This window comes from Centroberyx gerrardi, chromosome 23 (genome assembly GCF_048128805.1).
Source record: "Centroberyx gerrardi isolate f3 chromosome 23, fCenGer3.hap1.cur.20231027, whole genome shotgun sequence".
In the NCBI taxonomy this organism is placed as follows: Eukaryota; Metazoa; Chordata; class Actinopteri; order Beryciformes; family Berycidae; genus Centroberyx; species Centroberyx gerrardi.
The window spans coordinates 12,227,287-12,253,730 of record NC_136019.1 but is presented as its reverse complement, the minus strand read 5'-3'; the positions used below and the strand labels follow the sequence as shown (position 1 = coordinate 12,253,730).

Below are 26,444 nucleotides of genomic sequence, written 5' to 3'. Positions count from 1 at the left end.
GATAATGAATCTGTAAAGCTTACATCTGAGGAAAGGTTTTCTCTCTGCCTGCAAATCCAAGCTAACTGCAGTTCAGTTCTAAGCCCTGCCAGTCTATACTCAAGCTGGGGAACAAAACAGGCTGACACATCTTTTCTCTGCTTGGCGCTGTTGATTTGTCACTTTGACTCCCAATACCCGCAGATCCATTTTGGTGTAAAATGACCTGTCCGGAGCCATACTCTCAGCGGAAGGCAAGAGATGCTCAAAAACAAAAGCAAAAAGGTTGCTGAATTGTGAGATGAGGCAGATGGTGGAAGGGGCAGAGTGATTTATTTTCTTTTTTTTTGTAGCTAAACACAACAGAAGGGGTCCGGATAAAAATCTGTCATCTGCTGTCGATGTGCACAACACAATCTTTCATGACCATGGGAGGAATAGTCACAGCAGCATTGTGTTTCAGATAGTAGCTGTGCATGTTGGTACTGTAAGTGTGTGACTGCTTTGCAAGATACTCCAGCTATTGTCCAATGGCACGGTTTGGTTCAATGTAATGGTTTTAAACGCTTCTTGTGATGTGATCGCATTGGACATAATCATAACAGAATGAAAGGTGCTGCACTGAGAGATGAATTATAGCTCCTGGCATACACATAGCACCCCCATCCCACACACACACACACACACACACAGTCACTCACCTGTCACTTCCAGTGCCAATGCATCTTATTATAACGAGTTGAATTCCAGAATGACTTTACACATGCATAAACATAAACGCATTGTTTTGCATAAACACAATTAACCTGATCATCACTTGCAAAACTTCAAGGACCGACAAAGTCAGAGGACAAATGATCATACAGCATGACATAACATGTTTAATTATAAGAAGATTCTGCATTCCCAAGATTACTTTTCTTTGTGCACTCCAGATGAAATTTGAATTTTACCTTAGAGGTACAGCGTGATACAAACACCACGCTAAGATTAATATGAACACAGCAAAGTCTCTTATCATCTCTCCAGTGCTTGAGTATGCCAGCTCATTCCCCAGATTTGATTACTCCTTAGTTTACATTTCCCTCACCCCTGTTTGCTTCCCTTGCTATCAAGCTACCACTGTGTGATGGAGAACTGATGTCATGTACAGAATGCTAAGCACACTGAAGCGATTCCCAGGTAATGAGCAAGAGATACAGGCAAGAGAAGCCCAGGTATCGCACAATGATTTTGTAGGAAGAAATGTTCCCGTATCAGTCTTTTTGATGGGGAAAATATGGACCAAGGCCAAAGTAATTAGACCCACGCTGACTGTGTGCTTGGGTATAAACTCATTGAACGCGCAGAGGAACGTAAAAGCTCTCATTTTTGGCTTTGTTTGTTCCCGGGTTCCTGTGGCTTTCGAAAGAGAAGCGTGTTTGTTCAGAAATAAGCCAAGGTTGCTGCGTCGTTCGTCCTCCTTATCTCTGAGTCATAAGCCAGATGGACCCTATTCCTCCTCCTTCTGTTTGTTCTTCGCCTTGTGGTTCTAGTTCTCCTCCTGCTCTTTTCCCCCTTTCTCCCCTGCTCTCTCTCCTCCGGTTTTCACTGATGTTTCTATCCTCTATCCACTCCTCCTGCTCTGCTTTCTCCCCCTGTTTCTTGTTTAATCTCTCCTCCTCCTCCTGCTCCTTTTTCCTCTACTTCTAATCTTACCTCAATTTATCCTCGCTTCCTCTTCATTTAACTGCTATTTCCACATCCCATCCCTCATTTATATACTAGACGCGCAAGACAACATCTGTGTATATGGAGCAGCGCTGCTTACTCAAATGGAAAAACTCTCTGAATCTTTTCCTTGTCCCCCCATCTCCCTTCCCCTTTCGCCCTGACTGAGTGCGGACTGCGGAATGAGTTAAAGCCCTCTGTCCATTTGCATTCAGATCCAATTTTATTAGGCAACAAAAATAAATAAAAGCGGAGTGCGCACACACAAAGGTTATCGACACATGGGTGTAACTGATTAAACAACACGCGTTGTTTACCCTCGGCTAGCACATCAAGCTAAGAACACAGAGCAGGCTGTTTGTACACAAGGGTGGATATAAGCAGGGTAACGAGGGGATCTGTTAGGAAATTGCGTTGCAGTCGGGGGTCTCCATTACACTTTTACCAAGGATCACTCTGATAATTAGCATAATGTTACCCCTTCAAATGAGCAGGGCTGCAGCGGGCTGGTGTTTACTGTATGTGTGTGTGTGTGTGTGTGTGTGTGTGTGTGCTGGGGGGTATCAGTCCACACAGAGCAGAGTGTATCCGTGGCGGTGTGTCGCACCCTCTCTTAATTGGATGTTTGAGTGTACCCATTTATCCACAGAAGGGCATCTAATTAGGGTCCTTTGACATTAGCCACTGCTTTCACAGCTTTGGCGGGGGACTGGATTTCAGGCAGGCTCCCCACAGCCAGGCTTAATTGACTATTATGATAAGGGTTGAGAGAGTCTGCTCCCCAACGCTGTGCACGCATATCACCTTTTTTGTGCTCTGCTGCGAAGTGTCCCTTTTCCTCGAAGTTTTGTTGATTTTGCACGGACTGACTGGATCCCTGTGGGTGGGCGAGCAGTCGCACCTGCTTGAGTCCCTCTGCGGTCAGCTTTTCTGCTCGTGACACCGCGCTTCACACAAGAGCACAATTCACTTCTCCCTACGTGAAAGAAAAAGCGCCGCGCTGCTTTTGTATGAAAATCCTGTAGCTCAAAAAAAAAAACACCTTATTTTCAGATTATGCATTTTTAGAAGTGGTTTTGAAAGGGTCCTACTGGGTCCTACACGTATCAACAAAGTCAGTGTGAAGTTTCAATTCAAGTAAAGGAAAAATCAAAACCTAAATTGGAGTTATGTCCTCACAAGGAGACAGCAGCACTACTAAACCAATACTGTGTTTTAACCTCTTTGTCTTTAGAGTGCTTACCTTTTTTGTCACAATTGTTCTTAACCATATTTTTTTATTTGTTGTGATTACAGAGGATCCAGAACACGACAGACACGCTGCTGGATTTAACTGGAAGGAACATGACAGACTTCTTGGTCAAGACTTATGAGCACTTGGGCAAAAAGAGGTATGTTATTGTATGTTGTATGTCAATGTCATTAGCAACCTGAGTTTAGTAGTGTGTTTTTGAACATATCACGGCATTAAACGGGAAAAAAACACTAAGATTAGTTTTTCCAGTTGTTATGGAATCAGAATATCACCATATACATACAGTTATGTGATACTGTAATACATACAGTTTTGTGGTTGCAATTTCAGTGGGGATTTTCCAGGTGCCTGATTTTTGGCCACTGAGTTTTTATCTTGACACACAGAGAGTCAAATCTGGCTTGTTGTTTCCTTTAATTCTGGACTTGGCAGTGTGTTTTAAAAGAAGTGCATGCACATCCACTTCTAGATGGTCGGTTGAGAGTAACATGAATAAAAGGGAAAAAAAAAAAAGAAAAAAGCCTGCATACAATGCTGCCATCAAGCCGCATCATGGTCTGATAACTCCCACTGCACCACCCTTTGACACGCTTCCCTTAAGCTGTCATTTTACTGTATGAAAACATTCGGAGTGAACTGTCAGTGAGTGAAATGATTGCCCACTTTTTATTGTAAAGCATTAGAGATGATTTCTGCTCTTTCTGTACAGCCCCTGTGTGTGTGCTTCATCTTGTTTCCAGACCATACATGTCTGTGTATGTCTCACTTCCACTATAATAGCCTCTTTTATGTCTACGTCTCTATGCTTGTGTGTGTGTGAGCGAGAGAGAGACAGAGAGAGAGAGAGTAAACGTATACATCTGTGTATTCTTGGCCTTGCTCATGTCCACTTTCTTCCATTTGAACTCCTGTCTCCGTCTTGCTTTTCTGCCTATCTCAGGTACGGAGGGATCTCTGTTGGAGCAGTCAACTCCCAAGTCCGTCTGACAGAGGCAGAAATCGAAGCTGCATTCAGGGATATAAAGGGCTTGTTCGATTCATTCCAGGTATGCGCTAGGTATCGGAGTCCTCAAGGTGAAACTTGTTGGTTGCGCTGTATTATAATTCAATTTCTTTCAAGAGTGAAAGAGTTGTACGTTGTAGTGCGAGGGCAAAAGGTGTGTGTTTGGAAAAAAGCCCAGAGGCATCCTCCAAAGAGCCCTGATTCGCAGGTCCCAGAATTTGTTTATCCATAACAAGTAGAAATATGAAACCAAGGCCAAATAACCCCCCCCCCTCCTCAAATCACCAAGGTGCTGATGTCAAGTCTGGGTTTTGTGAAACATGGTCATAGTCATGGGCATACATGCTTGAGCGATGTCAGATATCAACCCCAGCAGAGAGAGAGACGGGAGCGCTGAGAGAGAAGGAGAAAGTAAGGGAGAGAAGAGTAAGCTCGTTCAAATCCATTTTATTTAGTGTCCATGGCAACAGGCTATGATTGTCTCCAATGCTGTGAATAAATCTAGCAATCTGTGTCCTCACTGCGCACGAACGCACACACACACACACACACACACACACAAACCTTTTCTCTTGTACGTTTATTGAACTTCATCTGCGAACTCCCTGAATTCATCCTTTCGAAACACACGCACACGTGTACACTTTATTTCTCAAGCACACCCGTTCCTTGAACTTCACACCAACTCACTTCTCCCTCCCCGTATCCGCCTCGCTGTGTCTTTCTCTTGCAAACACACAGTCCCTCATTAAAATTTCAAACCTGTGGATGTTCAAGCTAGTTTGAGATCAGCATATTGCTTTGCCCGGAGGCGTTTCCGGGTTCATCCTTCGCCCGGCTCCCCTCTCCGTCTCGCCGATCTCCACGCTAATGTGACTTTAATTTGTGCGGCGGTGATGATGTAACCCTAATGGCCGAGCATTAGCCGTCCCAGCTCTGCACTCCTTGTTATTAAAGTGCTGCGCTGTCCTTGGGATACGTCTGTCTCTCTCCCGCTCTGCGGCGCAGGCATCGCGATGCGAGACAGGAAAGGGAAGGAGAGCGTTTTTGCACTCTGAGCCACCTGCGCAGGCTGCGAAGTGCGCTTTGAAATTTCCGTTTAATTGCGTTTCCTATGTCTAGCAGGTAGAAATAGAAGCGTTTGTGTTGGAAGACACGATGGGAAAGATGAGAACAAGAAAGTCAGTGTGTCGGCAAATGTATAATTAAGCCAAGACTGTGTCTCAAATGGCGCACTGTCTTTTGTAGATTGTGTTGCTTCACCACTATTCCCTGAAAAGTTTTTTAAAACCCACTCATACAACAGCTTTTTGAATTATTTGAATTATCCATAAAGGCAAGCCTCCTAATTCTAGAAGCCATGAACTCCTTCCTGGCCTGTGCTTAATAGACACACACACACACACACACTCTCTCTCTCTCACACACAGAGCTTGTGACCAGTGAACTGTGCAAGCTGCTTTGGAATAGTAGCCAAAAAAGTCACCACACACTTGAGCGGCTTTATCGCTGTGTCGTTAGCCATGGCACTAGCAGGTCTGCAGGCCAAACCAGCCTTGTCATTGTCCTTGAGCAGGGAGGAGTTGTCAGGGATTAGACGCGGGCAGCCGCTGGCCCACTTCTCGTCTCGTGTCAGCCGCCGCTAATCCTCAGGAAGGCCGCCTGTCGATGCCGCCTGGCACAATGCAAACCGACGCGAGCCTCCCATCAAAATGAAAGAAAAAAAGAAACGTTAAAGATCCTGTGTTTTTGCAGGAGAAAGAATTATGGACGAGGGCGGGAGGCTTGTTCTCCGCCCGGTTTATGAATAGGTAATGTGTTGGAACAGAGGGGATGTTATTTAACACAAATACTCCTGTCAGTGTAGATGGCGGTGTTTTTTTCCTCTCCCCTTTCACAGCTTGATAGGGAAAGAGAGGAAGAGTTCACGCTGCGTTATGGAAATGATGTGTAAACACTCTGGGTTATGCCAAAGGAGCAGATTGAATCTACGTCAGGGCAAAAAAAAAAACGTTTCAAATACTTTTTTTATTTTTTTATTTCCAACTTTCTGAGTTTGGGCAGGGGATGCCCCAATGTAAGGGAGGTAAGAGCTGGTTGAGTGAAGGATTGCGGGAAAGAGAAAGGAGGAAGAGACATGGAATGATCTGCTCAGCCCCTTTGTCCTTAGGTAACTCTCTTGAGACTGGAGATGTCTTTATTTCTTCCCTCACTCCCTCTGTCTCTCTCTCACATTGTGCTCGCTCAATGCACACAAGCACTTGCACCCGAGCGTGCACATACATTCTCTGGATGTCTTTCTCGATTTCTCTTTCTCTTTTTTTTGTCTACCCCCTCCCACTCGCTCCAATTGTCACCCACACTCTCCTCAGCCGACCTCTCCTCACTCCATGTCATCCGCTCTCCTCCTGTTCCCGCTCCCTTTCCCACTCTTGCCTCATGATGAAGGCAGGGGTCCAACAGGGGATCCATTTGCATTTATATCACACATGTAATGTGCTCAATGCACTCACGGCTGAGTTGAACAGCATGGCATCAACATGACACTTTGGAAATCGCATGCCTGTCATCTCAAGCCCTCATCCCAAGGCCCATTTCACATGACACATGAGTGGAGCAGAGTGGAGGAGATTCTTAATGCGACCCGTCCGGTCTGCTCTCTCCACCAGCCCCTTCTCCTCTGCTACTAACAAAACTGAGCAGACATCGTGTATTCTCTCCCTTACGAAGCTACTTTTTGTCGTTATTTTCATCTTTATCTTTATATCAAGACTTAGGGGTGACTTTACAAAAGTACTGTGATGCTTTTGCGTCCATTACACCATCGCAAACGACAGAGAGAAAGAGGTGTGATTCACAAACCACCCCTTTCTATGCAAATGAGGCTCATTACAGCGAGCGTCCAATTCACAAAGATCATCGCTAATTGCGCCTCGCAATTAAGGTGAAATTGTTAAGACCTTCCAAAAGCTGGCGGTAATGGAAGTTTAAAAGGGATGTGATGCGCACACTTTCCAGTCACTATGGCAACTGTGATTGTAGCCAGGCGAAGGCATCGGCAACATCCCAGGCGCGTTATTTTGAAGGAGAATGTCATTGTTTCAGTTAACTGAGCCCGAAATTACCGCCGTTATAGGTTTGCGAAGTTAAAGCTTTCAATTATTGACTTATTTGATGTGATCCAGGAGGAGATTGTGCCTGCCACTCAAAGATCCCATGCAATATCTGCCATTGATAGGCTGTCAACACTTCAGGTTCTTGCATCTGGCTCCTTGCAGACACCTGTTGCCCGTGTCTCCGGGGTTTCCCAGCCATCTATCAGCAGGGCAAGCTGTTGTCTTGCAAGTGTTTTGCAAGCTGTTGTCACGTTGCATCTTAGTGGCTCGGTCCAAAGACGTTTGTCTCGTCGCTGATTGCGTTCAGTGCGGCTGTGTCTGTGCGTGATTACTTGATTTGCACAGTTTCTTTAGTGAACTGGACAGATTGCACTCGCAAAGTGCAAAAAATGAATCAGCGGTCGCTATTCATTCTTTGTGAATTCACCCCTTAGAGACTTACAATCCAGTCAGAATACTTTATAAATATGGTTAACACGACGTCATATCACATGATGCATTTTACCATCACTCATTAAACATCGTAAAGCACTGTTTTTATGACATATGTGGTGAAGTTATTCATCACCTATTACCTTTCACATATTATTACCTAAACTCCGCGTATAACGCTTTAATTTGGTACATTTCCTGTGAAACTTTGTTGCATGTCATCCCAATTCTCTGTCCCATCTTTCATACATTTTCTTTTGTTTTATACTATTGAATAAAACAGAAATGTCAAAAAAGTAAAAAGGAGAAAAATAATGCAAGCAAACTATCAAGTAACCAAAATAACAAGGGACACATTTTCCAGAGTCTGTAGGAAATAAGTGGCTCAGCGAGCCAAAAAGCTCTCCGGAAGTCTTAATTCTTATCTCAGCCTCATGTTTTCCATTTCAAAGAGGAGTGGTGGTTTTTCAAGTGTATCCAATTAAGTCTCAAACTCGTTTTTTTTTTTTCTTGTTTTCCTCATCTTCATTAGGCTAATGTGACTGATCAGATCTTCCAGAAGGCTGAGACTCTGCTGAAGGAGTTGGGAACCAGGGACAACATAAAGGTATTAGATTAATTGTCATGTACCCCTTTGCTGTACTGTTAGATTAGATCAGATTAGATGAGACTTAAATGATCCCTGTGGGGAAATTAGGTTATTGCAGTTTTGCTTCTTTTTTTCCCCCCTTTGGGTTATTGAGAGGAATAGGATATAGGCAGGGATGTAGTTTACCCACCTTTTAATCATGACATACATTTTATACCATAAATAAATAGTATACAAGTAGTAAGTAGTATCAAACTGATGTACATTTAGTAGGTAGTTGGTCTTAAGGGGAAAAAAGTAAAAATGAATGATGTTTTTTTTTCCTTTTATTTATCATTACATCACTAGATATAGATAAGAAAAGAACACGTCAAGTAATTACAACAAAATGACATATTGAGAATACAACAAATAATAAATGAAGCTACACCATCTTCGTTGACAGATTTATAAATGAGATGTCTTGCTGTTTACAAATTTGCAATTCACAGCATACATGTGTGTTAAATGTGCATCATTACCTCTACATTATTAGATTAGTAGATTAGTAGATGTGAAAGTGTGCATCACAGGTGTTTACTTTATCAGGTATACAGATGGAAAAAACCAAATGTACAGAAATGTGTCCAGACATGCAAACGTGATGAATGTATCAGCGTTCACTGAGCCACCACTCTCTTTTTAAGAGAAGTGGGCAGTTGAGCTGAGCACATGCGCTCTTTTTCAGCAGTGCACTGCTTCACCCCCATACAGTCACGCACATTCACATTTGGGAGCCACCCACTACAACCAGTCTTTTATTGTTGGCCACTGAGCAGCTTCACTGAGCATGTGAAGATTAAGTGCACTGGTCAGGAGGGTTTGGGGGATTTTTTTCCTATTTTAACAGTCACAGTGAAGAGATACAGCAAAGTCCAGTTACTAAAGACAGATGTGGTAGACAGGATTGTATGAGCTCGATTCAAGGCCGTACAGCACCAAATGTGCAGGAGGAGACTGGGCATCCAGGACTCCTTGTATTATGAGTATTTTGCTGTAAAATGCAATATTATGGTATGGCCTAGTGGCTCAGTCTGTTAATGCACATACCATGTTGTCGTGACCACATGAGTCCCACCTGCTGTGGACTGTGTAAAAGGGGCTGCAACTCAGTATTAGTAAATTGTTCTTGTAATCACTTGTGCAATCAGTGCATGTTCAAGCTTTCAGTTACCGGCTAGCAAGGAATAGATGTAATGCGTTTTCACAAATGGCATGGTGTAATGGATCGATAACCTACTTGAAAAGCAGGTATCCAATAGAAAATTGACTACAATTGTATTTAAACTTACAGTTTAAGTTAAATATCTCATTATCTCAAATATCTCTCAAGACTACGGTGTTGCTACGCCCCAAAAAGCTTACTTCTGTGCTCGAAGCAATTATACATTCGAGTTACATGGCGGAAATGTTAACTCAACATCATCATGTCCACCTACGCATTTTTCTCTCTCTCCATACCACCAGTGCATATTTAGTAGAGTAACTCCTGCTCCTTTGTAACCTGTTATCTTGAATACATGAAATGGTAATTTAGCAGCAGCCCCTTAGAGACTAAAGGATGAAGAAAATATCTTTAAATGCTTCATCAGAAAAGCAATTTGTGTGTACATATGTGTGTGTGTTTGTCTGTGTGCATATGTGTATGAGAGAGAGGAAGAGAGAGAGAGAGAGAGAGAGAGAGAGAGAGAGAGAGAGAGATAGGCAGACAGACAGACAAACAGGCAAAAGAGTATGTATGTGTGCGTGCACATCTGTGTGCATTCTTGGGTCTCTCCATATCCTCCACTGTGATGCAGTGTTATGCTAGGCTGACACTAGAGGGGTACAACCACTCAAACACTATCCTCTCCTAATTAGCGCTGCACTATCAGCAGGGAGTCCTCTCTCACATCCCCTCTCTTTCAAACATTCTTCTTCTTCTTCTTCACCCCAGCAGCCACAGACATAGAGAACCACTTACATTGAAAAGAAAATGAGCAAAAATACAGCTGAACAGTTTTGGTTTTACTCTTTCTTTGCAACTAGCCTTCTACTTCACATTGGGATCGGGTTAGCATTGTTGCCTTTGCTGTTATGTAATAAAGAGAAATGTTTGGCAGCTCTATTGCTTGTCCTCTTATCACTGTAAATGTTGCCCTCAAAACTGTTTGAGAGATGTTCTGACCCCTCTCCTCAAAGCCCTTTTTGTACACTGCAAGTGATCAAGAATCATTTGCACATCTTTATCCCGCATGGGTATCTTTTGTTGTTTTGGAGACAGTGATTATTATGTTTTCATGCCATTGTAAGACAAACTTGTATTTCTACTTGTCAACACAAACACACAAATTTGCAACAACTTGTATTTTGGGAACCTGCACAGTAGGCCAAAAGTGGTACATTTTAAGACATTACATCTCCTACTGTATATGGTACAAATGACAACACCAACTTACTGTCACTGGCAATGCTTTCTCTCCATTTCTCGAATTGTGGAGAAATAGAGGACTTTCAAGTGATGTGGCACGCCCTCTGGTGGCCATATTGGTGGTCCGCAGCTCTTGACAACAACGGCTAAGAACACCTGAATGTATTTTAAAAATTTTAAACGTATAACTCCGCTGTCTCAACAATATTGAATAGACAAGGTACAATTCTGTGCTGTTATTGGCTGGGAACTGCTCATTTCAACACTGATACATCTGACTGATTATGATTTTGTGAAGATAATGTCAGCTTCTTAGCTATAGCCGATCATACCAGCCTACGATCTTGTTAACACTTCAAATTTGCACAAGTGCTAATATTATGTGGCTAGGACCTTCTTGTGGCTAGTATTTGCATATTAACACTTACATTAGTTACTAGTTGGCTAGCTAACAAAGCCCAAAAAACACCAAAACATTTGTTTATGTTAACTGAGCTGACACTTCTCAAGCTTCAAGTTAGGACGAGACCAGATGGCTCAGTATGCTAAATTTTGATTTTTGCAGTATGTTTTAATTGTGAATTCTCCAATCATCCAAGATGGCGCCAGATGTGGTTGCTAGGAGACATATGACACAACTGCAAAGACTCTACATGCTGTTCTTACATGCTAATGCTTGTCTCCGCCTTCATAGGTGTGGTTCTACAACCAGGCGTGGCACGGTGTGGTGTCCTTCCTCAACGTGGCCAACAATGCCATCCTGAGGGGCAACCTGCCAGCAGGACAGGACCCCCGCCAGTATGGCATCTCCGTCTCCAGCCACCCACTCAACCTCACCAAGGAGCAGCTCTCCTATGTGGCCCTGTGAGTCAGTTATTTGGACCAGGACAGGCTGCAGAAGGGTGGGAGGGGGTGCAGGGTGGTTGTGGGTGAGACAGGAAGGAGAAATAAAATGATGCTGCCTTCCATTCAAGGTCAGAAGTCAGAAATGCCCCGCTGGCAGGTCATGATAACAACTTCTGTGCCTGCCGGTAGTCCAGTTCAAAAAAACAAAACAAAACAGGAAGAAACATGGCCTCCAGTGAGATTTTCTTTGCTAAATGTTACATACTGCTCCCCATGAAACAGCTAATGTTATAATATTTGGCAACATTAGCCATAGTAGCACTAGCATAGAACGCTGTTATCCTAAGTGCAACTTTATATTTTAAATGTATACGTTTAACCATTCACCACACCAGTGTTTTGCTAGATTTAAGGTGTATTTTTAGGATTTAAACATGTTAAAAGTAATGCTGTGTAGTAATTCAGATAACGAGTTTCCTACTTGGAATTCCGACTTGTACGGCTATTCCATCGCATTTTTCCTCGTAGGAAGTGGGAATTTCTGACTTTACGACTGGAATGCAGCAGGAGACACGGAAGGGAGAGACTGATGATGGCTGGGGAATTGAGAGAGAGAGAAGGCAGAGTGAGAGGGATATAGCCTAGTAAGAGAGCGGGATGCAGAGAAAGAGAAAGCACTATAGGGTGGAGCAACATAGGCAAGAGAGAGCAGATGAGTACAATAGAAAGCATAAGACAGATAGATGGGGGATTTGTGTGAGTACGCACACATGTGGAAGCCCATGGGAGCCCCATGCAAGGGTATACCGTTTTTTTCTCATGACTTATCCCAGGGCTAGCAAGGGAGCAGCTTCCCATGAGAGTCAGAGATTAATGAAGTGCTAAGCCACAACTTATACTGGCTCATACCATATGGATCTATCTGCACTCTATCTGCTCTGTTTTTGTGATTATAAGCACATTATGTGCTGTTCTGTCTGCTGGTGAATATTCCTCAACATCATCTAAGGTGTTGATATTTTGCATTTTGTCCTATCATACCTCAACATGATCAACACTTTCCTTGGAGATGAGTTGGAATATTATGGCTCACCAGTGTACTGTATATGGCATATCCACAACTTCAGACTTTACACAGGCAGTTCAGTGGCTGCCACCAATCACAACACAGCAGCGGTTTTATTCCACGTTCCCCGTTGCGCCAGCACAGCCCACAGTCAGGTATTTATGTAGTGATCCGGTGCTGACGACAGCCTGAGTTAGAGAGCCAGGCTGCACCGGTAGGGTTAGGAGATAATTACGACGGCCTCCCTACCATAGATTCAGACTGAGCTTCTTTCCCTCTCTATCTCTTTGTGCGGGTTGTGACGCCTGCAATTTATTAACCGTGATTTCCAGATTAGCTTGGATACTCATTCACTGTTGAATAAGTGTGCTGGTTGGAGAGGAAAAAGGAGCAGAGACCACCTGAGCTTCATGTTTATGCACTATGGGACTGGGCTGGTTTGATCATCATCGTAAGTGTGGTTTGTAGTTGATCAATAGACTGTAGAGAGCGTGGTGTGAAGGCTGCTTGGTTTCATAATGCTTTTAGTCAAATTGTCATTTTCAACGGTTTCAAAACCTCATTTGAAATCATGACTAAGGTCAGGATAATGGTTAGGCCTACACCATTTCATGTTGCAAAAGCCATTTGTATGATGGTAAAAGTTGGAAGGAGGGATGGTGGAGGTGTGTTTCTTGATGTCATCAGGGTTCCCATGGTTACGAAAATCTTGCAAAAGTTAAGGAATTAGAAAATTTCCAGGCCAGGAATGCTTTGGAACATTGTAAAATATCATTAAACTTTTGGAAAATTACTTACATTTTAAATTAAATTTTAAAACAAGCGGTTGCTGTGAATATGTTGCACAATCTCACTATTCTCATCACGCAAAGGTTGCATCAACATCTTGTTGCTAGACAACCAGCAAGCGGGTTCAAGACTCTGTGGGATTTAAGTGACCAAAGTAAATTGCTAATTTTAGAATTAAGCGGACAGTTTCAGGTAATGTTATGTCATGCAAAATGTTTTCATGTTATTGAAAACATTTCCCTGTAAAACACCATGCGATTGATGTTTGGCATCGTATTTGTGCAAATGAAATATATTACTATATATATTAGGGCAAAAACTACAGAAGGCACTTTACTTCACATTTTTCTTTTTTTATCTTTTGTACTGTAAAAATATTAATTTAAGGGTTTTAAGGGCGTTTAAAGGAAGATGTCATTCTTCAAGGTATAGTTCACAGTAAAACACATTTTTAATGTCATAGCATTTGTAAAGGTTGCTTTATAATTGCACCACAGTAATACAGTCATGAAAATCTGGTATGAAGTTATGGAAAAGTTTTGGAATTGAATTGTAAAACTACGTGTGGGAACCCTGTGTCATTTAAGGTGACATGCCCGCATTATCAGTATGATGTGTCTCTCTGAGTCATTTTAGGTAGCAGCTTGTCTGGCTGTGAAATCTAACTAGCTGTCTGACAGCCCTCCATGAAAGGAAAGATTGTGAATGATGGTGGTTTAGTGTGACCTGAAGTTATCTCAGTGCCCACTGAATTACTCTCTGTACTTTAAAAAACAATGCCTGAAATTAAAGGGAATATCCACCCTGAAAACCGAATTCACATTGCCCCTTGATCAAAAGAAAGAAAGAATGACAGACAAATCTCCCTTGGTGCTGCCATCAAGAGACAAGTCCTAGAGCTGTTACACTGATAGTGAATCAAAAGCCTTATTCAGCCGGGGTTAGTTTTACAGGGGGAGGTGGGGTAATATAATTATTACCAAAGCATGTCTGTAATTTTTACTGTGAATGCCTGTGCCATGCCACACAAATTCCGGTCTCTTTTACCTCCTGTAAAAATCCCAGTAAAATAACCTCAGGTAAAACTACTCCCATCCAACTTGACATCCCTGATTAAATTGAAATTTATCATTTTTCTATGACAAACAACAATCAAGATGTTGAGTTCAGACCCAAAGTCTCAACTCAAGTCTTGCAGCCGTGCTGTATTGTTATTGTCAGCTCTGTAACTATGGAGACTGATTACAGAAGTCCCGTGCAAATTGGCTATTAACATTACAGATGTCCTGTGTTAGCAATTATGTACATTGTCCTGTAAACAAATCCTGTCCGAGCAGGGCTAAAAAAACACAGTGACAGTTACAGTGCCTAGGGTTATATTGCACTTATAACCCTTACATTACAGTAACAAGGCTTACGTTGTCTGCCTGGTTACTGTTAGCACCGTGATAAGTCCATAAAATCAGTCTTCAGTTCACTGTCAACGAGGCAGCTCCAAATTTTCTCTTAATTACAACACCAATTAAAGGCTTGTTTCTCTGATTTCTACAGCTGCTTTAAGAGAGTTCTTCATTTTCATAAATATTTAGCTGTTCATTGTCAGCGTTAACATATGTGAATAGTGTTTTCGGGGGTTTTTGCTTTTTTTAAGAATTAAATTTATTGTTTTTTGCTCCTTGTATCCTCCATGCCCTGGATTCCAATTACCTCAGTCATCTTCGGAAAAGGAAATGACAAACTTTGGGCAACATTTCATTATAGAAGTATGGGTATCGCTTCTCAGTTGCTGGGGAATATCAGTGTGCCTTCTGACATTACGGTGGACTGACCCTGATGAATGTGTTGTATTCCCCTTATAATTGCTTTGTAATTAGCCAATGAATATTGTTTGTGATTCATGGGACACCAGTAGCCTAACAACAGAGAAACAAATGTCGCTGTGTTGTTCCTCCTCTGTAATTCCACTCTAATAGCAAAACCACTAACTACCAAGATATAACATCAAAGGAATTTATATAAGCGCGACCTGCCTTCATCCTAATTTACTTTTATCAAAATGGAAAATGGTTCTCTCAATTTACATAGTACTACATAATACAAATAATGGCCTTTAAACGGTGTGCCTGAAGCTCAAGAGTAGATCATTATCTCACGCTTTCTAAACCCTCCTACACCTCCACAGCCGAAGCCGCACCGCGCTCCAGACCTTGTCACGAAACACCTAAAGGAAAGCGGCACATAAAGCTTCACCCCCACTGCTCATCTTTCTTGCTGTTCCATTATTAGTTCATTAGCAGGTTGCTTGTCCTCTTCCTCACAGCAATTAGCCTGCTTCAAACGTTCAAGGTTAGATCATTTACCACTTTGTCCCCTTAAACTGTCTGCCGGCCCAGCTAGAGCGCGGAGCTCTCGAAAACCTGTTGAAATGCGGCGCCCACTGCGGTGAATGATTTCATATTTGTGTGTTCTTAATTGCATCTGGTTGGCGCTGATAAATACAGCAATGTAGCCAAACAGGATAATATGGTAATTACTCAGCGTGAAGTCTTGTGAGAGATTAGCGCAGGCTGAGGAAGTGGATGTCGGCGGTGGGGGTTAATAAAATATACCAGTTTCATCCATTGCTAATTGACCAGATGCAGCAAGGACATGCTCAAAGCCAAAGGGATATAGGTGGAGATATATGAGAATGTAACAAAGGTCAGTATCTTGGAAGAGAAAGAAAGGAGGGATGCACGAGTCTTTTCCACAAATCTGTTTTGTTTTTTTACATAAAAAAAAAGGGAAACTGATCTCCTGTCAAGGTTTTAGAGTGCTCCCCTATTCTTTGCATGCCTTTTGACATGATTGCAGGGAAAGTGTTCAGGCTGGAGGAAGTTTTCCATGTCGTTCAGTGCCACGCAAGGCAAATGTGAAAATGTAAAGTCAGATCTTTTCATTCGGCCTTTGATCCTTTAAACTTAACTTTCCATACCCTGCTTTTATGTCTTCTTTATCCACTTCCATCCCCTCGAACACTGCGAGATAAGCCGCTGGGCGTGCGGGGGCTATTGGGTGATTTATCAGCAGAGATCGGCAGGAGGTCAGAATTGACAGAAGGTGAAACTAGCATGATGGCCTATCGTGATTTGAGAAGGCTAATGATGTTCAATGATTTATCATGTACAAACAGCTTTCTTTCCATAAATGTTTCTCTGTGATGCCTGTCAGAGATTCCTGTCACGGTGACAGTCTAATTAAGTCATCAATACTAGAAAAAAAAAACACATACTCTACACATCAATTACTCCCAATTACAAATATCATGCACTAGATGTAAGATGGTTTGTTTAAATGCCATGTAATGAATGCATCTTGAAACAATGTTTAAGTGGCATTTGGCTCACTTCTTGTCAGCGGGAGATTAATTTTATCGAACAGATGAAAGTGTGACATTTTCACTACGGAATGGAGCCCAATGTGGTGGAAAATAACAGATAGTGCTGTTTACGTCCTCCAAAGGGATCTCTTGACTTTGTTTCTGTCTGAGATTTCTTCACGGTGACAAAGTCATGAGCACGCTTTGCCCCGCAGCGCGAATGTTTCCTCTGACATGTCTGACCTTTGCTGATTCCCAGTGACCTCAGTGGGTTAATTGTTGGGGGGCTCGGCCTTTCTGTCGTTGGCAGAGGAAATAAATATGTAGACTGTTGTATATAGCAATGACTCTAGTGCCAAACTGAAATGGAGAATCAAATGAGCCAGTATCCTCTCAGAAATAACTATAGATGCAGAGAATTTCAAACCACAACTTGAATTAATCTCCTATGAAGCATGTGTCCTATTCATTTAGCTTGTAATTGGGCTAAAGTTCTGTATTCCATATATACTACCAGTCAAAAGTTTGGACACACACATTTTTCTTTATTTTTACTAGTTTCCACATTTTAGAATAATAGTAAAGACATCAAAACTATGAAATAACACAAAAGGAATTATGCAGTGACCAAAAAAAGAAATCAGTATCACAGAAATGCAAACTTTAATCTCTGCTTCTGCATTGATCCTATTTCAGTGTCCTGGAACACTCTAATTACACTTCCTGCTTCTTGTGTTCTGTCCAATCACAGGGCCACAACCTCCACCGATGTGGTGGTGTCCATCTGCGTTATCTTCGCCATGTCCTTCATCCCCGCCAGCTTTGTCCTCTTCCTCATCCAAGAGAGGGTGAACAAAGCCAAGCATCTGCAGTTTGTCAGCGGCGTAAACCCGGCCATTTACTGGCTGGCCAACTTTGCCTGGGACATGGTGGGTGCCAGCGTCATCAGCCCGCCATATCACCTCTTAATTGATCCTCGCTGCGGGGGGTGCAGAGTTTAGCACCGGCGCTTCATTACCTGCTGTGTGCCTGTGACAGAGTGAGAAATCTGACTTCTGAAGTGAAGCAGAATGCTGCGATGCTTAGGGCAAATATATGTGTGTGTGTGTGTGTGTGTCATATAGGAAAGAACTAAAAAGGCATGTGCTATAGCATGAATCGTCCACCCTAGATTTCTATGCCCTGGCATCACTTTACCCTCATTTGCAAGTAAGGTAATCCTCAACTATCCTGAAGATCTTTTCCACCTAAGGCTATATTGAAAAAATAATTCAGCCACTTTAATGGATAATGCACCTTTGACACCGCTGGTTTCTGGGAAACGTTGTACCTGAGTAACTGTTATTGGCTGATGTGGAATTATCGACACCGGCTGACCCCACTGGTTATGCTCAACAGGCTTACTAGTGGCAAACTGAGAAGTGAAGTGGTAGTGTATTGGCAGTTTCCCTGAGGCCTAATGGGAGTAAACATTTTATCAGGTAGCCATGGTAAAGAAATGGCGGCAGGCGGCTCATCGTTATGGTGGATAAATGCTGTCTCAGTAGAGAAATGGTAGTGTGGAGCCAGTCTAATGATTTTAGCCTGGAGCTCTCTGCATTAGCATACATCCTCTATCCACAATGGGGATATTATAGGGAATACAGGTTGAAAGCTCCTTAACATTTCAACTTTCAAGTTTTTTTAGTTTTATTTATGTATTCTTTTATTTGCCGTTGGAATTCAGTGGGTTTTTTGTTATTTAGTTAATGTATTGTACACACTGGAGAGCTTTTCAGCCAAAGGATATATTATTATCCATAAAGCATAATCCAATGTAGAATGTGCAATAATATTATTTCAATTGTTATCACATATTTTATGTTGGGAAATCTCTTAAACCTACAACTAAAACCTTTTTTTTTTTTCTTTTGCAGCATATTGTTTTGCTGCTGTATGGATCTAAACAAACATTAAATAACTATTATTATTATTCTCCTGGTTTCAAAATGACAAAACCATCGCTCACTTGTTCACTGTGTCGCTGGCCGACCACTTGCCTCAAACGGAGGAGGATCGGATGGCTCTGTTATGCGCTGAATTCATTTTGAAATTAAAAGGGGGCATATATGAGTGCTAATTAAAAAGTCATCTACAGATTTCATAATTACACATCCTTTCAATTTGTTTGAAAAACTGAAAAAAGAATGTCAAGAGCAAGCAATCTTTTGATGTAGTCAATAATGCCCTGAGCAGTTATTTCATAATCATGCACTGGCCTGTGATTGCTTCTGATGTGAATAGCAGCTTATTTTTTTGCTTATTTCCACAGTGTAACTACATCATACCGTGTTTGATTGTGATCGTGATCTTCCTCTGTTTCCAACAAAAAGCCTACGTTTCACCTCCTAACCTGCCTGCTTTGATTCTGCTGCTCATTTTGTATGGGTAAGTACATTAAATAAGTAAACTAAAGGATCAACACTAGATTGCATATGGACTGTGGAGAAAGGAGTAATTAAAACAAGAATGATACATCTCCTACAACTCAAAATACCTCCAATGGATCTCAGATAAAACAAAAATTAACTTCATATACAAGGCAAAGAAATCACAGGAATGATGACAAAGTGCCGCTTGCAATAACATTTATTTTTTCAAACCAACCATTCAAGACAGAGGCTTTACTTGATTTTTCTTTTACCACACATGTATGTGAAGAACAACATGAGATGTCAATGATATGCAGTATGTGACATACTGCATGACATACTGCATGACAGTATGTGACCACTCTGCAAAATGATTAAATGCAAGTAATTCTGATATTTTTTCAATAATAGTGAATAACTTAAGTTCTTGGTTTACAAAATGAGAACCCTTTTACAGACTGCACTATGTATATTTTAGAGATATTGACTGAAAAACCTCAGGTAATTATTCTTAGGTTGCCACTGCATCAGCAGTGGTATAAACCCTCCTCAAAGTTCAAGGCTCAGCCCCGCTGCACCGTGAGTGAAACTTGGTACAAATATGTATCTGGACATGCTGAACACTTTTGCCTCGTTCACCATAAATTTCCGGCTGCCATTTTGGATTTTTTTGAAAACCTTTAGAAATCTTCTTCTCATGAACCGCAGGTCAAAATGACTTGACATTTTTGCAAGTATTTAATTGGTTAGGCCTCCTCTCAAAGCTAGAGGATCGGTCCAAAAATGGTCAAGTTATTAAAATTTGCACAAAGTTCAACAGACTGTAAAATCATGACAAAGTAATCAATCCACTTGGAATTCAACAGGTCGGTCAGAAACATACATTTAAAGATATCTGCAAAGCCACATGCTGATACGTTGAGAGTTGGAGAAAATACAGCCATTTGTTCTGTTGTGTTGTGATAATAACAAAGACTGTAATACCCACAATGCTTTGTGGGTAATCAGGGAACTCAATGCATTCTTTGTCACGCTGTGGCAACCTGTTCATTGCTGTTAGCAGCTATATTTTTTTGTTGTTGTTTTTTTCAGAGTCTTCTTCACATTGACTTTGTTTATAGTGCTGACAAGTCAGGTCAGGAGACTCTTGTTTTCCCATTCTGTCTGTGTGACAGCCGATTGTTTTCTCCAGGTGGGCCATCACCCCAATGATGTACCCAGCTTCCTTCATCTTCAGCGTGCCCAGCACAGCCTACGTGGTGCTGACCTGCATCAACCTCTTCATTGGCATTAACGGCAGTGTGGCCACCTTTGTCATGGAGCTCTTTGATGATGATGTAAGTGACGGGCACACACACACACACACAAATGCGTATACATATTCTGGAGAGGACGGATAGGCAGGCAGACAACCACACGCTCACATATACACTACCAGTCAAAAGTTTGGACACACCTGATTGAATGTTCTATGTTTTTCATTCTCTTAAAGCCATTTTGATCTAAAGGCTTATGTTTAAATGCTTGAAATGTGTTTTTTAGACAAATATAAATAGTGAAGTTGATGCCTTTGTATGAATTTCTTTCCAAAGCCTTTGCCTTTCCATCAAGGCAAAGGGCGGCTACTTTAAAGAATCTAAAATATAAGATAGTTTTGATTTGTTTAACACTTTTTTGATCGCTGCATAATTCCATTTGTGTTATTTCATAGTTTTGATGTCTTTACTGTTATTCTAAAATGTGGAAAATAGAAAAAAATAAAGAAAAATATGGTGTGTCCAAACTTTTGACTGGTAGTGTTTATGCACAATTTTGCACACCAACAATGACACACTTGCAGAGAAACAGCAGATACACATACAATACAGTTATATTGGAAGTGATGGCAATAGATGGCTAATTGCATAAACAAAGGGACCCGCGCATCCAAACCTGTTAGTGCAGGTGCATAGGAATAAATGCCAAGGCTTGTATAATGATAGAATGAAGATCTTGCACGCTGCCGGAACTTAATGTCGCATATATATCATGCTCTGATGAAGGTCCATATTGGATTTAACGTTAAAAAGTTCGCTGTCAAAAAATAATTGTCTGTATTGCAAGAGCAGTGCACGGGAACTTCATTCCATAATAGATGTCTAATTGGCTTGAATCCTAAATAATTGCTCTGTGTTTTCCAGCGCGTGTGTGGGTGGTGTGTATCCACCTGGAATAACTTTTAATATATTTCTTTTACCCTCTCAAGGATTTTTCAAAGGTGTTATTTTCCCTATTCTCTTTAATGTTTAATCGTTTGGTGAGAATTGGGTCTTCGGAGAACTTTTCCTCATCCATCTTTCAGTAAGTGTTCATTTAAACTGCAAGCTGCCTCAGTCTCCGGGGAATCAAAAGACAAAGACACAGAAGAAGAACTAAATAAGAAATGGAGAGCTGAGTTTCGGAAACAAAGAGAGAGTGATGTTGACTGTCAGTCATTTTACTTTTGACTTGATTATTTAAATCACATTTCATTAAAAAACAGAAATTGCACTAGTCTGAATATAAAATCTGTATAATACGCACAATTTCCAGCAACAGCTCCTCATTCACTTACAGGTGCGGCTTGAATGATTGGGAATTACGTACTTTTTTCATTTGTTCTCTAACTATACTGTATGTCTGAATTGATTTGTAGAGTTAATTGTTTTTTTTGTGTGATTAGCATACACCTCCCACAGTGGGATTTTTCACTTCATATTTTTAGACTCGCAGACAGTGATCAGTCATTCCTTGTCAGCAGTCACACTCACGCTCTTTCACTCTCCGGCAAGCTGCTCGTACATCTGATGCCTCATCAGAATGTCTCCCACAGCTCTGATCCGACACTTCAGATGGAGCATAATGTGGTCTCAAAGACTTTGCCGCTGCACACTCTGTCCCTTGAACACGCCCGCCTTTGACTTGATGTTTCCTCTGGCACAGCTCGGCGCCGGGATGGGATGTTTCCTCTCTCGTAACGAGGCAGCCTCATTTGCATGGTGATTTCATTATCGCCAACATTCATCATCGATTTGTTTTCTTCAGCTGGCACATCTCTTCTCAAAGACAGTCATGTCTGCCATTGTGTTCTCTCTAAATCTGCTGTATTTATTGATACAGTGTTAGTGGATCATATTATTCATTAAGGGGGGGCACTGGTAATATTGTAATGGACAGCAGGCATGTTTGCTGGAATGACCTTACTGTGCACTTCTCTTGTCAAAGGCACTGGTGAAGGGCAAATAGAATAGAATAGTACTTAATTGGTCTCACCAATTAAAACATAACATCACACCCATGTATATCACATCAATACAACAAATTACATCACATTTCCAGGTCTCCCTTGGAAAAGAGATTTTGAATCTCAGTGGGACCACCTGGTAGAATAAAGGCTGAATAAATAAAATCAATACAAACCAATCACATCACATCAATCAAACTAAAACATCACATCAGCGTAGCGTCGTCCTGAGGAGAGTAACTCAAGACGTGACAGGTATAATGATAATTCTCCAAATCCCAGGTAATTTCACTGCTGATAAGGGAACTTCTGTCTTAAACATCAAGCAGACAGTCTTTCACTGGAAAACCAGCCAAATAAAAAATAGGCTGAGATGTTACAACGCTCCAGTTTTCCCTGTGCCCCCTGTTCCACCCAGATAACTCTAAGGAACAGACTCTGCACAAAATGGCTAATGTAGATAAGACAGTGCCCCAGTGTGCCACAGTTAGGCAGAGAGGGTACGTCCTACATCTGACAGCTCAATCCAGACTCCTCCATTTGTGACTTCTTCCGTTTCAAACCTCCGTTTCATCATTTTTAGACTCCTGCGCAGTGACAATAGTTAAACAGTTTTATTCAAAAGCAAAGCTACAGGCTTCATTCTGTTATGTGTTTTTGAGCACAGGGTGAATCTAGATCCCTTTTTGGCATAGCACCATTTTTCCAAGAGAGAAAATAAAATAAAAAAAAGAGTAAAGGAGTGAGAAAGCAGAGCTGCAGTGTACAGACTCCATGCCCCAGTTTTGTCTGGAGAGCAATGGGAGCTTTTCTTCCCCTCAGGACTGTCCAGCTCCCCGTGGATTGCATCAATCCCAGCCTGCCTTGTATGCATGAAGCAGTGTCTAAGTCAATACCTCCGCCACGTGCCACTCCGACAAAACCACAGGCACCTATAGATCCGCCAGGCTAAAGGAAGAGGCATGAAAGTCTGGCCATGCCGGTACTAGCAGCCCCTTGCAGTGTAATTGGAGCGCATGTGTGAACGGTCCAGCAAGAACTTCGCAGACAGGATGCTTTATGGGCATAAAACGCTTTGATATAGTGTATTCTTCAAAACAGAAACCAGTGAAATGGAATTATCATAGTATATCGACAACAAGCATGGTAGCACATATATATATAGATAGATAGATAAATAGGTATAGATGCAAACACGCTGGGGGAATCATTCAGGTTAGCGAGAACTGTAGGCTAGTTTTCCCTCAGGGTATAAGCCGCTATTTTTCAGAATCACTAGTCCTGTGCCAAGCATGGCGAGACAGCCACACTACAAATTGAGCTTGTTAAAAAAAAAACACACTCCTGAATTAGCTGACGGATGGCATTTCCACCCGAGGAGCGAGTCCCACAAACATGAACATCAACTACAGTTCTCCCCAAAAAAAAAAAAAAAAAAAATCTAACTAAAACGTTGGAGCCATATTTTCCCCGTATCTCTTCTCCCATTGTGATTCCCGGTGGTGCGGATAAAGGTGGCGCTGTGGGAATAAGAACAAGCGGCGATATGGGTCAGACAAGAGCCTTGAAGACTGTACCCTCTTCACAACCGTTTGAAAATGATTTATGGGCATCTAGCGCGAAAGTTAGGAGGAAAATTGTCAAGCATTTCATCATCCCCCTAAGAGCCTCTTAGATCCCCTTGATGAACACCCAGTCAAGAGAAGATGTGTTATTTCATGTATTGATCCCAAATTAGGGGCTCTGTTTCTTCACATTCGTCTCCAAGACAGAGGGGCCTCATTCAGGCAAGGTCGTTGCTTTTATTTATTTATTTGATTCTCTCTACCTCTGCACAGGCTTTGTGTTGAACTTCAAGAACAGCTCTTCTCCGCTTGATATGAGTTTTTCAAGAATGAGAGATATAATCCGTTTGAGATACAATGAAGCTGCAGAATTGTAATATGCAGTGCCTGAATTAAGTGTTAAATATTTTTCAAATGATCTTAAACTTAATCACGTTGCTGGTGGAATTTAGGCTTAGCTTTGAGTTGCGATCGCACATCTGCGCACCCTTAAGTCTTCAAGGAAGCCTGTAAATGCAGATGAAGGCAGTGATGAATTATTGTTGAATTCATTGCCGGACATCTGAAGGTTTGCTTTGACATCATGATCAATGAGGCCTTTTCATCACGCTCTCATATTTGCCTGAGAGAAACTAGGCCAGTGACCACCTACTCACAGGCAAAGATATCGCTTTTGATCTTGGACATTATGCTTCGCTACAAACATAAAAGATTAACTTAGATTACACTATTGCCTTTGCCCTGGATGTGCTTGCATGAATTCATATGTGCAATATTATATCAACGTTAAAAGACTTGATCCTTCCACATCAGATATCTAGTGTCCGGAATTGTTTTGCCTCTTAAAGTTCATTTTAGACTATCCAAGGTGGGGTTGAGCCAAAGGGCCTGGTATGTAATTAAAGTAAAGCATTTACAGAACATTTTGACATGAATTTGGAGCGATAGCTATTGCAATATGAAGATATGAAGCTCATATGTGTCCCTTTTCTGACCAGATCCTGCCTCGCCTCCTCTTCCAAGATAGGGAAGTGTGGATAAAGGAGCAGGAAAAGAAATTACGCCTAACTTAAGTAGTCGGCATGCAGTAAACATATTTGACAAAAACATCGTTGAATGAGGCATTTGGGTTTTTGTTAAGGCTGACAGCCTCATAAGGCTGCGTGCACTCATCCTCAACTGCCAATTGAAAGCTCACTCAGTGAAACTAGTAAATCACAGAGCAATTACACGTATCCATGAATAAATTCCGCGACAATAAGGGGCGTCATCTGTAAATCTTGCACACAGCTTTAAGAGATGCCACCCCCCAGCACCACTGCCGCCCCCGCCCCACCTCCTCTTTGCCCTGGGTCTACCAAAAAGGGAAATGATGAATTTATAGTCTCTCTCCATGTATGCAAGAGCTTTGAAGACTATGCTGCGATGAAGCAGTATGCATAATGCATGAACTTGCTTTTGAACGCCATGCCGAGCCAGAAGTGGCAATATTATATCCTCTCTCTCTATTCCTCTCCCTCTCTCTCTCTCTCTCTCTCTCACTCAACCCTTCCTTGCTCCCTGCCTTCCTTCCTTCCTTATTTCGGTCCTCAGTCAGCCAGGCAGCGACAGGCTCTTCCATTTTGTGTTCATTTAATTAATTATTGCTTTTGTGGTTTAATAGGCGGCCGTTCAGAGGTAGCCTCAGGGAGGAGGGAGTGAGAGAGGGATAGAGAAATATTGGAGAGAAAGAAGAGTTGTAATCAGTCAAGATCAGACTTACTGAAGTTAGTACTGAAACTATATGGTGTGGGTTTGTGTCTGTCTATCTGTTTGTTCCTATATACAGTATCAGAAAAAAAGAGAAAAAAAAGAGACAGACACACGGAGAGTGTGCTCGTAGGCGTTTTTGACATTTCTTCTTCTTCATCAACTGTGTCCCTGTGTTCTCTGGGTGTTCTACAACCTTCAGCGACGATGGCGAGGATCAACATCTGTTTACCTGAGCACAACTCCATCAATTTGTGTTTACATGTATGCGTTGCCCCCTCACAGATCACAGTGTGTTCCCCTCACGCCTGCTCAATTTCAGCACCAAGAAAGCTCGATGAGCTGAGATGCACCGTGTTTCCTCGGCGTGCCATTTGGCACCCCGAACCACAACAGCGCGCAGCATGAAAGTGGAGTGCAGGATGTTCGTTAATTACCCGCGCTCACGTCGGAGCGCCGCAAACTCTCTCTTCCCACCCCCTCGCGCCGCCGGCCCTGCTGATTCAACGAGGCTAGTCAACAGATTTGTGCCTCCGCAGGCTAACTCCCCCTTCAGGGCTCTCAGTCCTGTGATGTTGAATGGTTTGAAAGTAGTGTGCATATGTTTGCTCCTGTTTGCTTCAAAGCTTTCACAAGCCACTGATTTGTATTTCGGTGTGTGTGTGTGTGTGTGTGTGTGTGTGTGTGTGTGTGTGGATGCATTTCCCTCAATAGAATGTCTCCCGCATCAATGACATAGTGAAGCAGGTGTTGCTGATATTCCCACATTTCTGTCTGGGCCGAGGGCTCATTGACATGGCCAAGAACCAGGCGATGGCCACGCTCTTCAGCAGCTTTGGTAAGAGGCCACAAGTCATTCAGTCTA

General features: G+C 42.1%; 1 protein-coding gene across 1 annotated transcript in view; it reads left to right on the top strand.

Annotated features, from left to right (window-relative positions):
• The window catches only part of LOC139914564 (phospholipid-transporting ATPase ABCA1), a 146,421-nt gene that overhangs the window by 82,059 nt on the left and 37,918 nt on the right, over positions 1-26,444 (top strand). The window contains exons 32-39 of the mRNA XM_071902919.2: positions 2,986-3,080; positions 3,885-3,990; positions 8,028-8,102; positions 11,228-11,397; positions 17,344-17,521; positions 18,904-19,019; positions 20,196-20,340; positions 26,294-26,417. Coding sequence (XP_071759020.2) covers positions 2,986-3,080; positions 3,885-3,990; positions 8,028-8,102; positions 11,228-11,397; positions 17,344-17,521; positions 18,904-19,019; positions 20,196-20,340; positions 26,294-26,417 — 1,009 coding nt within the window. The remainder of the gene's footprint in view (positions 1-2,985; positions 3,081-3,884; positions 3,991-8,027; positions 8,103-11,227; positions 11,398-17,343; positions 17,522-18,903; positions 19,020-20,195; positions 20,341-26,293; positions 26,418-26,444) is intronic.